At 46.3% G+C, this 14,969-nt stretch overlaps 1 protein-coding gene across 3 annotated transcripts in view; it reads left to right on the top strand.

The window, feature by feature from the left end:
• Window positions 1-14,969, top strand: part of MYO7A (myosin VIIA) — a 184,870-nt gene that overhangs the window by 127,148 nt on the left and 42,753 nt on the right. For all 3 annotated transcript variants that reach the window (XR_016348571.1, XM_075919509.2, XM_075919508.2), the window contains 8 exons: window positions 888-1,106; window positions 1,951-2,058; window positions 2,676-2,885; window positions 3,318-3,521; window positions 4,677-4,853; window positions 9,672-9,761; window positions 11,562-11,689; window positions 14,665-14,791. Coding sequence is in view for 2 of the 3 variants with exons in the window: in XM_075919509.2 (XP_075775624.1) it covers window positions 888-1,106; window positions 1,951-2,058; window positions 2,676-2,885; window positions 3,318-3,521; window positions 4,677-4,853; window positions 9,672-9,761; window positions 11,562-11,689; window positions 14,665-14,791 (1,263 nt within the window). In the remaining variant the exon portion in view is untranslated. The remainder of the gene's footprint in view (window positions 1-887; window positions 1,107-1,950; window positions 2,059-2,675; window positions 2,886-3,317; window positions 3,522-4,676; window positions 4,854-9,671; window positions 9,762-11,561; window positions 11,690-14,664; window positions 14,792-14,969) is intronic.

Here is a 14,969-nt window from a genome sequence, read left to right as displayed (position 1 = left end):
AGGATGGGCCTCCTTGTGGATGGCGCTTGCTCCTCTGACTGCCCTGAGATCTGCCTAAATCAGGGGGATCTTGAAAGTGAAACTTCTCAAGGGGAATATGGAGAGGAGCATGGGCAGTGGCTCACCCTTCCAGCCCTGCCCTTTCTGCCCAAGGCTCCACCCCTACTTGGGCCACTGTTGGCCTCTGCCTAGACCCCTCCCCCACAATGCTGCGCCCCCACCCCAGGATAGCACAGCCCCAGAGCTCCGGAGAGCCAGCAAACAGTGCGGCTGCAGCCAGTTCCAGCTCCAGAGCTCCAGCGGGCAGCACAGCCCCAGCTTCCCCTGGTCCCAGAGCACCAGAGACGAGTGCTGGGAGGCACAGCCCGAGCCACCGCAGGCCATGCCTGCCCAATGCCTACTGAAAGCCCCCCACAGCCAAGCCAACAGCCCTGGCCCTGGGAGGAGAAGCAGCTTGGCGCATCCTCCGGACTGCCTGCCACCGCAAGAGCAGGCTGGGGGAGGGAAGCTAGAGGTCTCCGGTGGAGCATGGGCGGGGCAATGTCTTCCCCTGCCTATGATACCCACTGTCCTGGGGAGGAGACTGCATGTAAGAAGTGATAGGGCTCATTGTTCCCCTTAAGGCTGGGATCAGTAGCCTATGGAGGGTGAGGAGGAAAACTGCCATTGACTCAGTGAGCTTTGGATCAGGCCCCCAATCCAGGAGCCATTTGTTTCTCTGCCATCTCATGGCAGCTTCCCCCTGCTTTTTGTGAGGTTCTTTGCTTGCTGCTGATTTCAGCAGGTTTGTATTTTCAGCTGCCCAGACGGCAGACGAGCGAGGTAAATCTGGTTATGGCAGGTCAGGCCCTCAGCAGCTGAGTGTCTTATTCTTGTTTCCTTTGCAGATGAGGATTGGGTTCCTCAGGCTTCAGGCCCTCTACCGTTCCCGCAAGCTCCACACGCAGTACCACATGGCTCGCAGGCGGATCATTGAGTTCCAGGCAAGGTGCCGGGGTTTCCTGGTGCGCAGGGCCTTCCGCCATCGCCTTTGGGCTGTCTTCACTGTCCAGGCTTATGCCAGGGGTATGATTGCCCGGAGGCTGTATAAGCGCCTCAAGGGAGAAGTAAGTACCATGCATGAAATGCTGTTTGCTAGCACATGTGATGGAGCAGCCATTTAACTGGGCCAACAAAGCTAGCTTCCCCAGAGTCTGATAGTCTCTATAGCCTCCATCCTACAGCCAGTGCTTTTTTTCTGATCTCTAGTCAGAGTTTACCTGGAAAGAATGGAGTGTACCGGCACCTCTGAAATGAAAATGGACAACAGCCACGTTTCTTAAAGGAGCGCTGCGTCTCTTAAAAGGGCGATGCCAGTCCCACTGCTGTTTGCGGGTTTTTTTTTTTTTTTTTTTGCGCAACAATTTTTGCCCTAGAGTACTGGCACTTCTTTTTTTTTTTTAAAACAAAAAAAGCACTGCCTACAACCTTTGTCTAGCTGTCAGAGTCTCTGTCCAAGGGAATGTCTACAGTAGGGTTTTTTAACCTGGAGTTAATCTATTGCCAATTAACTGGAGTTAGTTAACATGTATGTAAAAGCTAGCTTGGACATTCTTCAATGTTTGTTCCAGGATACAAAAGGTCTATGGTTACCCTCTTGGTCAGTTTTCTAAATATCAAAGAGGAGAAGCAGATCATTCTAGCATAAGCCACTGACTCTTTGTAAGGGAATGTAGAACACCAGTTCTGTCCTCAAGCTCTTAACAGAATGGAATCAAAACCAGAAAGCAATGTGAAAGCTGGTAGCCTTTCTCTGACTAGAAGCTGACACCCATTACGTTCATATTCCTGAGATATACCGAGGGACAGAGCTGTGTTCACGTCTGTACGGCGTGTTCCTATGGTCCGGATGTTAGTAGGGCAAAAGGCCTAAACACCTTTTCAAAAGCCCACTTGTGTTTTGTTTCCCAGTATCGCCGCCGTCTGGAAGCAGAGAAGCTTCGTCTGGCAGAAGAGGAACGGCTTCGGAAGGAAATGAGTGCCAAGAAAGCCAAAGAGGAAGCAGAAAAGAAGCACCAAGTACGTTCTGACTTTTCTCTTTCTTGGCTTCTCTTTATTTCACAAGCCTGATTCGACTCCTGCAGAAAAGAGTAGGGGTGGAGTAAAGTCAGTTGAAGGCAGCATCCTAATAAATAGGATGAGGACTTGCCATCCTGTTGTATTGTTCCTATTTGATTCAGTAAAACCCTCATTATTTTAACTTGAACGAAACTAGCACAGAATTTCCAGCCTGACACCAGAGTACCACAGAATATGATTATTCTGTTTGGTATTATGGGACTTCATAAAGGACCCCAACTTTAGACTGAAACATTGCCACTATGCTAGGTGCTGTACATGCATATAGTAAAAGTCCTGCACCTGGAACCTTGCATTCTAAATAGAAAAAAGAAGGGAGCAAGAAGCATCAATGTGTCCATTTTGCAGGTGTGGAGACTGAGACTCAGACTTAAGTGCACTGTCCAAGATTGCACAGAAAGTCAGAAGTGGGAATTCATCCCACATCCTCTAAGTCTCAACCTAGTGCTTTAATCCCAAGATTGTCCTTCCTTTCCAAAGCCAAGGGTCCATGCTGCAGAATTTAGGTCTAGCTTGCCGGAGAATGCACTCTAGTCAGTGTAACTCTTCTCTTCTAGGTACGCCTTGCCCAGCTGGCCCGGGAAGATGCTGAGCGAGAGGTGAAGGAAAAGGAGGAAACCCGTCGGAAGAAAGAATTCTTAGACAAAATGGAGAAGGCCCGAAATGAGCCAGTGAATGACTCGGATATGGTGGACAAAATGTTTGGATTCCTGGGGACCACTTCTTCTCTACCAGGCCAAGAAGGACAAGCACCCAATGGCTTTGAGGTACTGCTCGGAGAATGGAGCAATAGACAGGGCTTACTGGTGTTGCTTAGGGTAGCATATTGGGACAGATTGCGATCCATCCCATCTTGGTTCAGCATCATCACCCTGTTGTCCTAATCTGGAGCATTCTTCATAATCCCTTTTCCAATGTGTTCACATGTGCTGCTTCTGCTGCAGCCTTTGGGCATCTGTCCCATGCAGGAGTTCTTTTCAGGAGAAAGAAGTATCTCCAGACCTTACGTAGGCCCTGATCCAGCATGCCTTGAAATCACTGGTTTCAAAGGCAGTTGGATGGGTCCCGTGTGCCTATTCTTGTCCAAAGAATGGATCCTGGCCCTGTTGAAATCAGTGGCAGAACCAGGAGCAAGGTCAAGTGCAGGGTAAAAGAGCTTAGGCATTATAGCAGGTGTGTATATTTTCTTCCTTCTCCAGGACCTTGAGCGAGCCCAAAAGGAGGTAGAGGAAGAGGATTTAGATGCAAGTTTGCCCCTCCCCGAGGAAGAGGAGGAAGACCTCTCAGAGTACAAATTTGCAAAGTTTGCAGCCACCTACTTCCAAGGCACAACAACACACACGTACGTCCGCCGGCCTCTTAAGCAGCCCCTTCTGTACCACGAGGATGAAGGAGACCAGCTGGTGAGTCAGGAAATATTCCATAAAAGTCCTGGACATGTGAATGGGGCTGGCTGGTTCAGGGGTCAGTAATAGGTTTTGGAGCCCTTCATTTCTAGGACACCTGTTTGAGTTCATCCAATTGAATGCAAGAATCTGAAGTTAGTTAAGCAGAAAAGTTCTTACCTGCCATTGGATGCCTTGTGTAACATTCACTGATGGCTTCTTTCTCTTGGGCAAGTAGCCGTACCCTTTCTACAATGCTCATATGGTGCACCATTTGCAATGTGCTTGAGCACTGCATGGACGCTCTTGCCCAAGAAAGCTCTGATGGCCATTCACAGAATGGCCATCAGATCACCAGTGCTTTTTCGGATAGGCTCTTTTTGCACAAGAAAACCCTGTGGATCGTCCACACTTGCCTTTTTGCACAATAGCTGTAGCACAAAAAGGAGTTATGCCTCGTAAAAGGAGGTTTACCTACACCGGAAAAAGCCCTCTCTTTTGCCGTTTTACTGCCAATTTACTTGTGCAAAAGCACATTTGAGGTGTGGACACTCCACAGGTTATTGCGTAAAAACTTTGCAGTGTAGATGTAGCCAAGGTAGGAAGTCAGTTCACATTCCCATTCAATTTCTGATGTCTGTGGTGAGACACACTCTAACTGTGCCCACTGTGTCTGCTAGGGATTGGGCCGGGAGCCACATATACAAGATGTGCACAAGAACTGAATAGGAGAATTGTGCCCAAACTCCTTAGTGGTCTTACTTTAAATAACAAGATGGATTTTTCTATCCTCCTTTTTTGTTTTTATTCTATTGGCCTTTCAGTTCATGAGTTTAAGACATGATTGGACAGAAAACCTCAACTTAGTAGGAAATTCTTTTTTGGTACTAATACAAAGTCTGATTGTTTTTTTGAGCAGGCAAGGACTCCATTTTTTTATTATCTAATTTGGGACATTTCTCATTTATGCTCAACTTTAATGAGAGGTAGCAAAGGCCTGTGATTTTGGAACAGAGGATTTAAGTATTATCCATGCTGTCATGAAGTATCTAATGCTGGGATGGGTCCAGTCACTGGTAGTCACAGCTTTATTACAGTATAATGCATGCAATTAATTATTATTAACCCAGACCAAGTCAAGAACTCTATAAATTACACCTTTATTGCAAATAGGCAGCACTTGCGGTTTGGATCACTATCCTTCGTTTCATGGGAGACCTTCCTGAACCTAAATACCATACAGCTATGAGCGACGGCAGCGAGAAGATTCCAGTGATGACCAAAATCTATGAAACTCTAGGGAAAAAGACCTATAAAAAGGAGCTACAGGCGTTGCAGGGGGAAGGAGAGGTGAGATTTCTCTTTCCTTTAACATTATAGCTGTAAAGGAGCCAGTATTCTTGATGTACAGTTCATTAAAGTAGAAATTTATCTGTGAACAAGTTGCTGATGGGATTGATTGAGGCAAATGGATTTGTAAGTTCCATTTGCAACTAGGCTGGCAAGAAGAAAACTACAAAAGCTATCAGCCCTCATGTTTCAAAGTATAAATTCTAGTCCATATAGATTCTTCTATCACCCTCAACCTCATAACAAAACTAGGTATTATGATTATTAATGTGTTAAGCTATGTGATTAACATGTCACGTGTGGTTCATTCTCTCTCTCATCCTCTCCCCAGAGGGGAGAAGAATTGTGTGTGTGATGGAGTGTTTTGGTTTGATTTAAATGAACATATATTTGTATTAGATGTGCAGGAGCAGTAAGGTTTGGAATTGTTGCGTGAGTTTCAACTGCTGTTGGGGTCAGGAGAAAATGACTCCTATGGTAAATGGTATTGCACCATGAGATTATTTTGGGATAAGTACACTTCACCAACCTGTGGAACTCCTTGCCAGAGGATGTGGTGAAGGCTAGGACTTTTTTGAACAGGGTTCAAAAAAGAGCTAGATAGATTCATGGAGGTTAGGTCCATCAATGGCTATTAGCCAGGATGGGTAGGAATTGTGTCCCTAGCCTCTGTTTCTCTGGAAGTGGGTGACAGGGGAGGGATCACGTGAGGATTACTTGTTGTGTTCTCTCCCTCTGGGGTATCTGGTATTGGCCACTGTTGTCAGACAGGATAATGGGCTGGATGGACCATTGGTCTGACCCAGTACGGCCATTCTTATGTTCACCATAAGAATCCATCTTTGGCTGCTGCCATAAGCAGGACATCAAACTAGATAGATCACTGGTCATTGCATTCTGGTAGCTAAATGCCTTTGTCTTTGAGAATCTGCTTTGTACAAGGTGGCAAGACATTTTCAGTGGCTTGGCTTGCTGATAAAAGGATATGATAAATGGAACCACTGCCCTTAGATATGTTTGTCAATTATATTAAGGTCCTCTAGAGTTTAGGAACAGGCACTTCTGTTTAACACTTTTTGTAGATGTAAATAAATAAAATGCCTGGTTCCTGTCACATTCCCAGAAACAAAGATATACTGTAGCAATTTCATTAAAGCTCACGAGGAAAGTAATCTACACTGGGTTATGTTAAAATATACATGAAGAATCAAGATTTGCTCTGTATCATTAACCATTTTTTATTTTTTCATTGGACAGAAGAGCATATTTCAGGAGGCTGTGGCACCAATAGAGCCCCTCGAGACAAGAAGTAAAATGTAACAGTGTATTTATATCAGAGACAAACTGTCCCACTTGAATACTAATGTTCTTATTTCTCTGGGTGGCATGAATACCAGGCTAGATTAAATTAGAAATGGATGGATGAACTTAAAAAATGCACTAGGGATGTTAAATTTCAATTAATCAGCTAATTGAGCAGTCAATAGAATTTCCATCGATTAGTTGATTGCGGGGGTGGGTGCTCTCTATCCCCACTGCACTTCTGCGTTTTAAATGTAGCAAGAGCCAGCCGTGGCCACAACTGGCTCTTACTACATTTAAAAGACAGAGGCGCAGCGGGGAACCCAGGGCAAATGGAGACTCAAGCAGTCCCCTCTCGCACACATGGGGCTCTTACTACATTTAAAAGACAGAGGCACAGCAGTTGTGCCATTTCTCCTGCTGCACCTCTGCCTCCTCTGCAGAGATGGCGCTGAGGAGAACCAACTTTTAAGTCAGCTACCCCCAGCACCAGCTCCTGCTCCCCCGCTTGCTGCCTCTGTATCAGAGGCAGCAAGGGTGGGAGGAAGAGACTAGTCAAGAACTGACTCGACTAGTCGCTTACATCCCTATGCAGCACCTTAGAGACTAATAAAAATGTAGATAGTATCATGAGCATTTTTGTTAGTCTCTAAGGCTATGTCTACACTACAGTGCTAATTCGAACTAACTTAGTTTGAATTAGTTAATTCGAACTAAGCTAATTCGAACTAACGCATTCAGACTAAAAAACTAGTTCGAATTAGCGTTTTACTAATTCGAACTAGCATGTCCACATTAAGTGGACCCTGAACCGGGGTTAAGGATGGCCGGAAGCAGTGCCAGCAGGGCATCAGAGGAGGACTTAGAGTGTGGAGCTGCTGACTCAGGCTAGCCGAGGGCTGTGCTTAAAGGGACCCAACCCCCACCCCGGACAGACAGTTCTCAGGGGTGCCCCGCTTGCAAAGCAGTCCTGTCTTGGAGTGCCCTGAGTGCCCACACTGGGCACGTCACAGCACTCGGCCATCAGACCGGCTGCACTTGCCACAGGCTGCCATCTGGGGAGAGGGGGCAATTGGGGGGCTGCAGGAGAGCTTCCACCCCCAGAAGCCCACAGAGCCAGCCCAGTCCTCCCCATCGGGGGCTCATACCCCATTCCTCCCTCACCTCCTTCCACTTACCCTTCCCTACCCCCCTTCCTGATGTACAAAATAAAGAAAATGTGTGGTCAAAAATAGAATCTCTCTTCATTGAACAAAACTGGGGAAGACTGGGAAAAGGAGGTGGGAGAGGGGAAGAGAGAGGGTGGGAGAGGGGAGGGCAACTAAAATGATCAGAGGTTTGGAACAGGTCCCATATGAAGAGAGGCTAAAGAGACTGGGACTTTTCAGTTTAGAAAAGAGGAGACTGAGGGGGGATAGGATAGAGGTCTATAAAAGCATGAGTGGGGTGGAGAGGGTGCATCAAGAAAAGTTCTTCATTAGTTCCCATAATAGAAGGACTAGAGGACACCAAAGGAAAGTAATGGGTAGCAGGCTTCAAATTAGTAACAGAAAGTTGTTCTTCACAAAGCAAAGAGTCAACCTGTGGAACTCCTTGCTGCAGGAGGCTGTGAAGGCTAGAACTAGAACAGAGTTGAAAGAGAAGTGAGATCAAGTCATGGAGGTTGGGTCCAGTGGAGTGGTATTAGCCAGGGGGTAGGAGTGGTGTCCCTGCCCAAAGTTTGTGGCAGGCTGGATATGGATGGCATGAGACAAATGGCTTGGTCACTGTCTTCGGTCCATCCCCTCCAGGGTCCCTAGGGTTGGCCGCTGTTGGCAGACAGGCTACTGGGCTAGATGGACCTTTGGTCTGACCCAGGACGGCCATTGTAAGCTCAGGGTCGGGGGTCTCAGTGGACCACCTTGATTTTCATGCACACCTGCTCCTGGGTGGCCAGGCTGGCAGCTCTCCTGCCCTAGATGGCCACTTTCCTGTGCCTAGTGTGGAGGTCGTGGACGAGGTCCACGATGTCCACACTAGACCAGGCGGTCCTCTTGCAGTCCCGGGCAAGCTCCCGGGAGCCGCCAGCCTGGTCCCGGGAAGAGGGGGAGGGCTGGGGGGCATCGGGTGGCTGGTCGATCCGTGCCAGGTGCAGGGTCTGCTGGCTGGGTGCTGGCAGGCTTGCACCTGGCACGGTCATCATAGCCAGCCTGTGCCCCTTTAAGGGGTCCAGGGCCGGGAGGGGGGCAATAGAGTTTCCCTGGTGTTGGCCAGAGTGGCCACCAGGGAAAGCTGGGGAGGGCTAGCCTCCCACTAGTTCGAATTAAGGGGCTACACACCCCTTAATTTGAACTAGTAAGTTCGAACTAGGCTTAGTCCTCATAGAATGAGGTTTACCTAGTTCGAACTAAGCGCTCCACTAGTTCGAATTAAGTTCGAACTAGCGGAGCGCTAGTGTAGCGCCTATCAAAGTTAATTCGAACTAACGTCCGTTAGTTCGAATTAACTTTGTAGTGTAGACATACCCTAAGGTGATGCAGGACCTTTTGTTGTTTTTTAAGTTTTTTCAGTTAGGGTACGTCTACACTAGCCCCCTAGATTGATCTAGGGAGGCTAACGAGGGCGACCAAAATTGCAAATCAAGCCCGGGATTTAAATATCCCACGCTTAATTTGCACGTTCCCAGCCAGTCACCATTTTAGAAATTGACTAGCCCACAATAACTGCCCGTGGCAGTGAAATGGAATTCCGATTTAAAGCCCTAACTCGAATTAGCTGGTGTTCCTTCTGCAATGAGGTTTACCAGAAGCGGCGAGGAGTCCTGTGGCACCTTATAGACTAACTGAAGTGTTGGAGCATAAGCTTTCGTGGGCAAAGACCTACTTCGTCAGATACATGAGGTTTACCAGCTAATTCGATTTAAGGGCTTTAAATCGGAATCCTGTTTCACTGCCACGTGTAAACACGGGCAGTTACTTCGGGCTAGTCCATTTCTAAAATGGCGACCTACTGGGAACATGCAAATCAAGCGCAGGATATTTAAATCCTGGGCTTGATTTGCAATTTCGGTCGCCTTCATTAGCCTCCCTAGATCGATCTAGGGAGCTAGTGTAGACATACCCTTACAGACTAACATGGCTACCCCTCTTAGACTTTTAAATGGATGGATGGACATTCATACACACACTCTGCTTCTAATCTGTATACTAAGTATTAGAGATGGGTTTGAGCTTTAATTTGCCTTCATGTCAAACTTTCCTAAAATTTGAAGTCATTTCGATTCAGGTTTTGATTTGACCTATTAGAGAGACAGAGGTCAGCTGCAAAATTGAAATCCAAATCAGAGGTACCAGTGGTTTGAAGCAGTTTACATCTAAGGGTTTGATACTAGCCCATCTCTCAGAAATATGAAATCAGAGCTCAGAATCCACTGGAAATGTCACCATTTCAAAAAACTGGTGACCCAGAAATACAAGAAACCCACTCTGCAAGGCTGTGTTTGTCCCGGGAATAAGGCAGTACTTCCTTTCTTCGCAGAGCACTCACATAGATGGCCACAAGAAGAACAGTGTGCGGCACAAATTGGTCTCTTTGACTCTTAAGAAGAAATCCAAACTGACTGAAGAGGTGAGAGGAAATTATTTGCAGCTGGGTGGCACAAATGGCATAGAGAGTTTACTTATTAAGTTTGCAGATTATAATACTGCTGGGAGGGGTTGCAAGTGCTTTGGAGGACAGGATTAAAATTCAGAATGATCAGGAGAAGCTGGAGAACTGGGCTGACATAAACAGAATGAAATTAAGTAAGGGCAAGTGCAAAGTACTCCACTTGGAAAGGCACACACAGGCCAGGTCCACACTGGCAGGGAAAATTGATGTAAGATACGCAATTGCAGCTATGACAATTGCATAACTGGAGTTGATGTACCTTACATTGATTTTTCTGGGGTGGTCCCACAGTAAAAGGTCGACAGAAAAAACTCTCTCATTGATTTCCCTTACTCCTCGTGACTGCAAGGCGTACCCTGGTCATTGGGGGCACCCTCAGTGTTCAATTTAGCTGGTCTTTACTAGATCCTCTAAATCAAACCCCGGAAGATTGATCACTGGAGCATTGATCCTCTGGTAAGTATAGACAAGGCCTTAGTAGCACACCTACAAAATGGGAAATGACACCCTAGGAAGGAGTACTGCAGAAAGGGATATGGGGTCATAGTGGATCACAAGCTAAATATGAGTCAACAGCAGTATAAAAAAAGAGAAAAAAATCTGGAATCTATTAACAGGAGTGTTGTAAGCAAAATAGTGCCCTGATAGGGCCTCAGGTGGATATTGTGTCCAGTCCTGGGTGCCACATTTTAGGAATAATGTGGAAAAATTGGAGGAAATCCAGTGAAGAGTGACAAAAAGGATTAAAGGTCTAGAAAACATGGCCTATGAGGAAAGATTGAAAAAAAATGGGTTTGTTTAGGCTGGAAAAGAGAAGACTGAGAGGGGACATTATAGCTTTCAAGTACCTAAAAGGTTGTTACGTCGAGGAGGGAGAAAAATTATTCTCCTTAACCTCTGATGATAAGACAAGAGGCAATGGGCTTACATGAAGCAAGGGAGGTTTAGGTTGGACATTAGGAAACACTTCCTAACCGTCAGGGTGGGTAAGCACTGGAATAAATTGCCTAGGGAGGTTGTGGAATACCTATCAGTGGAGATTTATAAGAGCAGGTTAGACAAACAGCTGCCAGGAATGGTACTTAGTGCTGCCATGAGTGCAGGGGACTGGACTAGATGACCTCTCTAGGTCCCTTCCATTTCAATGTGTGTATGATTCAATGATGTGCGCTTACAGAGGAAATCAATAATAAGAATCATAACCAGAGCTTGCCGAGCAGCAGCGCGCCCCACTCACCAGCTGTGCTGTTGGGTGCTCTGCGCGTGCGCAGATCGCTCTTCTCCGGCTCTTCCGGGGTGTAATCTACTCGCCACGGGCAAGTAGATTACATTGTCTGTCGAGCCCTGATCATAACCATAGATATGCTGACACTCTTACAGCCACGGTGTTGTGAGTCTGGCTCATGAAGCATGTTTTAATCATGTTATTATTTATTTAATGATGTTTAAATAGAGAAGAGTTATAGTCTGGTGTAACTCCACTGCCTTCTAGTAGAGTTAACTTGAGTGAGGGCAAGGCTCAGAGTTGTGACGTACGGGTCCTGTTGTGGAAAAAAGAGAAGCATCCAAATTACGTTTCAGTTAGAGGGTAAAATTGAAGCCCTCTGAATAAACAGGAGAGGGAGTTTTCCTGGGAACTGTCATGGCTAGATCAGAGTCCTGCCTGGGGGAGCAGCCATTCACAGAAGCATGGGATGTAGGAGGGGAGAACCATAGCAACGAGATATCCAGAAGAAAAATAATGTCTTTGGTTGACAGGTGACAAAGAGACTCCATGATGGTGAGTCCACCCTCCAAGGCAACAGCATGCTTGAAGACCGACCCACCTCCAACTTGGAGAAGCTGCATTTCATTATTGGTAATGGCATCCTCAGACCAGCATTAAGGTTAGAAATCAGTGCAAAGAGTCGACGATTGTGCTCATTTTATTTTTCCAGTTATTCTCGGTTACTACACTGTTCTTTGAGGCTACGTCTACAGTGCACATTAATTTCGAAATAAGCTATTGCGGAATAGTTATTCCAAAGGAGATTATTTCGAAATAGCATGTCTACACTATAGGGAAGCCTCAAAATTAGTTCAAAGCAGGCTTCCCTAATGTAGACGTGCTATCTCGATTTAGAGCCCCAGGAGGCACTGGGGAGGAATAACTTAGAATGGCCCTGGTGAGGGGCTATTTCGAAATAGCAGTGGAGCATCTACACACTCCTTATTTCGAAATAGGCGTTATTCTTCGCAGAATGAGGTTTAAACATTTCGGAATGAGCCGTCCGTTATGTAGACGCTCACATAGTTATTTCAGAATAATGGCCATTATTCCGAAATAACTTTGCTGTATAGACATACCCTGAGTTCTCTTCCCCTGTATGATCAGGGCTAGGCTGCCATCATGTTTGTTAGATGTTCGTTTTGGGATTGATCCAAAGCCCATAGGTGTCAGCAGAAAGGCTGAGATAGACTTTAATGAACTTTGGATCAGTTTCCCAGCTATTAGCATTCATTCATTCATTCATTCATTCATTCATTCATTTTGCTGCTTATTTTTATCCAAGCTATTACTTCCTAAATTGCAGAGTCTTCTTTTCTTAAATTTCTTTTATTGCATACAAAAAACTATGTTGAAAGAACATGGTGTGTCTAGACTACACCTCTCTGTCAACAGAGAGATGTAGATTAGGCACATCAAAACTGCTAATGAAGCAGGGATTTAAATATCCCGTGCTTCATTAGCATAAACATGACCACCTCTTCTTTCCGAAACAGAGGGGTTTTTTTCGAAAAAAATGGCAGTCTAGACGTGGAGCTGTCAAAAATAAACCCTTTTTTGACAGATCCTGTATTCCTCAAAAAATGATGTTTACAGGATCTGTTGAGAAAGGGTTTACTTTCGACAGATCTGCATCTAGACTGCTGGGTTTTTTTCGAAAAAACTCTGTTTCAGAAAAAAGTGGCAGCCATGTTTATGCTAATGAAGCATGGGATATTTAAATCCCTGCTTCATTAGCAATTTCAATGTGCATGATTTGCATCCCTCTGTCGACAGAGATATGCAGTCTATATGTAGCCACAGTGACACTGACAAGAGATTGCCACTAGGCTGCTACTAGGATCGAGGCTGCCATTGGTTTAAATCAGGGGTGTCCAAACTTTTTTCAAAGAGGGCCAGATTTGATGAAGTGAACATGCGTGAGGGCCGACCATTTTGCCTGACATTCTTTGAACCATTAAAATTAAATGCAAATTAACTATTTTATGCAAAGTTTATTGCAAACTGCATACTTTTCATTTCGTCACATGGATGACAAATCTAAACAGGTGTTAAATCACTCTGCCTTTCATATCTGAAGGCCAGATGAAAAAAAAATCCAGGAAGCTGAAATATATGTCAGGAACATTGTAAAGTACATTACATATTATTGGTAATAAAGGTTGTCTGTCAACTTTTAAGTTAAAAAAATATGAACAGGAACATAACACCAAGTATACATGTTGTGTCAAATATATTTATAACTGATTTAGACCAACTGACATTAACTGAGATTTTACAATGTATTCATCTCAATACATATGGATTCGTTGGGGGCCATAAAAGATAGATATTGCCAAATTACCTGTGGGGCCGTATTAAACCGCAACACGGGCTGCAATTGGCCCGCGGGCCGGACTTTGGACATGCCTGGTTTAAATGGACACATCAATACTACACAGCAACTCAGCACAAGAAAGCTGAAACTTTCAAAGTTGTCTGGATACCCAATTCCGGAGCTTTTTTTAGGTAACTTGGAAGATCTCAGCCAGGGTTGGTGGGTATAATAGGCAGGGTAAGGCATTGTCTTCCCAAACCACCAGCCTAGCCCCACCCAGACTCTGCTCTCAGAATATCTACTGTAGGCATATTGGAGGCATATTGCTGCCCCCGAGCGCCTATCCTCCCTGTGCTCTGAGGACAAGGAGGCTCAGACCTCATGCCGCCCAGGGCCAGACAGAGGCATGGGCGAGCCGGGCAGCTGCCCAGGGCGCCAACTGATGGGGGGCGCCTGATGGTAGCTGTAAGGGGCGCGTGGCGTCCCTTACAGCTGCCATTAGGAGCCGCGTGTCCGGCACCTGCAGCGCCGGCCCTGCAGCGCCGGCCATCAGCACCTTTCCTCCCACAGCCACGGGGCCCAGCACAGCCCGGCGTGCTGTGTGCCCACGCCAGCAGCCATGGCCGGCCTGCTCATGCACCGTGCGCACAGGCCCACGCTCCTTGGGGGCTGTGGACCCGCGCATGCACCGTACACCCGGGGGCGGCGCTTCATGCCTGGGCCCAGGGCGCCAAAAGGGCTCGGACTGGTCCTGACGCTGCCTGCCCTCCCCATGCTCTGGGGCCGGGGAGGGTAGGGCAATGCGCCACCCTCCTTCCCCAAGGTGCTAGGGGGTGAGGCTTGATTCCCATGGAGGGTGGAGCCTGGACAGAAGGGGCAGGGCTGGGGGTTTGCCTCCTGCAGCCCTACCTTCATACACTGACCCTGATCTTAGCCAAAGCGTAGAGAAATGCCATTTTCATTTGCATTTGCAAGTATTTCTGTGGGAGGTATGTAATTATCAGAGTTAGAATTGGCCACAGCAACAAGGTTAATACCATGGGACCTTTAATTACCAAGCTGTCAGGGTCTGATTTTATGTCCCATCTGACAGAAAGCAGCTCCTTTAACTTCTAGTTTGCAAACCTGAGAGCAGATTTCACAAGAAAAAGGGAGCAAATTAATCCAGAGGCCACTGAAATTATTAGAAAGATTCCCATGGATCAGGGACCCACTGAGAGGGAAATGGTATTTTTTTGAATAAAATGGCTGGGATCTAATCCTGATTTCTGTTGCAGGGATGAAATCTATTGTCAAATCTGCAAACAGCTCACCCAGAACCCTTCCAAAAGCAGCCATGCCAGAGGCTGGATCCTGATGTCACTGTGCGTAGGCTGCTTTGCTCCTTCTGAAAAGTTTGTGAAGGTGAAGCGTGAATGTTATTAATCATTTTCCTGGCATGTCTACTTATACGTTTCCTTTCACAATGCTGGTTTAGTTCAAAGCAGATAGAACTGTGCTCTTTTAACTGTGTCATGACTGCCCTTTCCATATGGGTTCTGATTTGAAAGGGAAGCTGTTGTATAATAAAAGCCCCTTTTCA

The sequence above is a fragment of the Pelodiscus sinensis genome, chromosome 1 (assembly GCF_052426305.1).
Source record: "Pelodiscus sinensis isolate ZL-2025 chromosome 1, ASM5242630v1, whole genome shotgun sequence".
NCBI lineage: Eukaryota > Metazoa > Chordata > Testudines > Trionychidae > Pelodiscus > Pelodiscus sinensis.
This window is presented reverse-complemented; position numbering and strand designations above follow the sequence as displayed.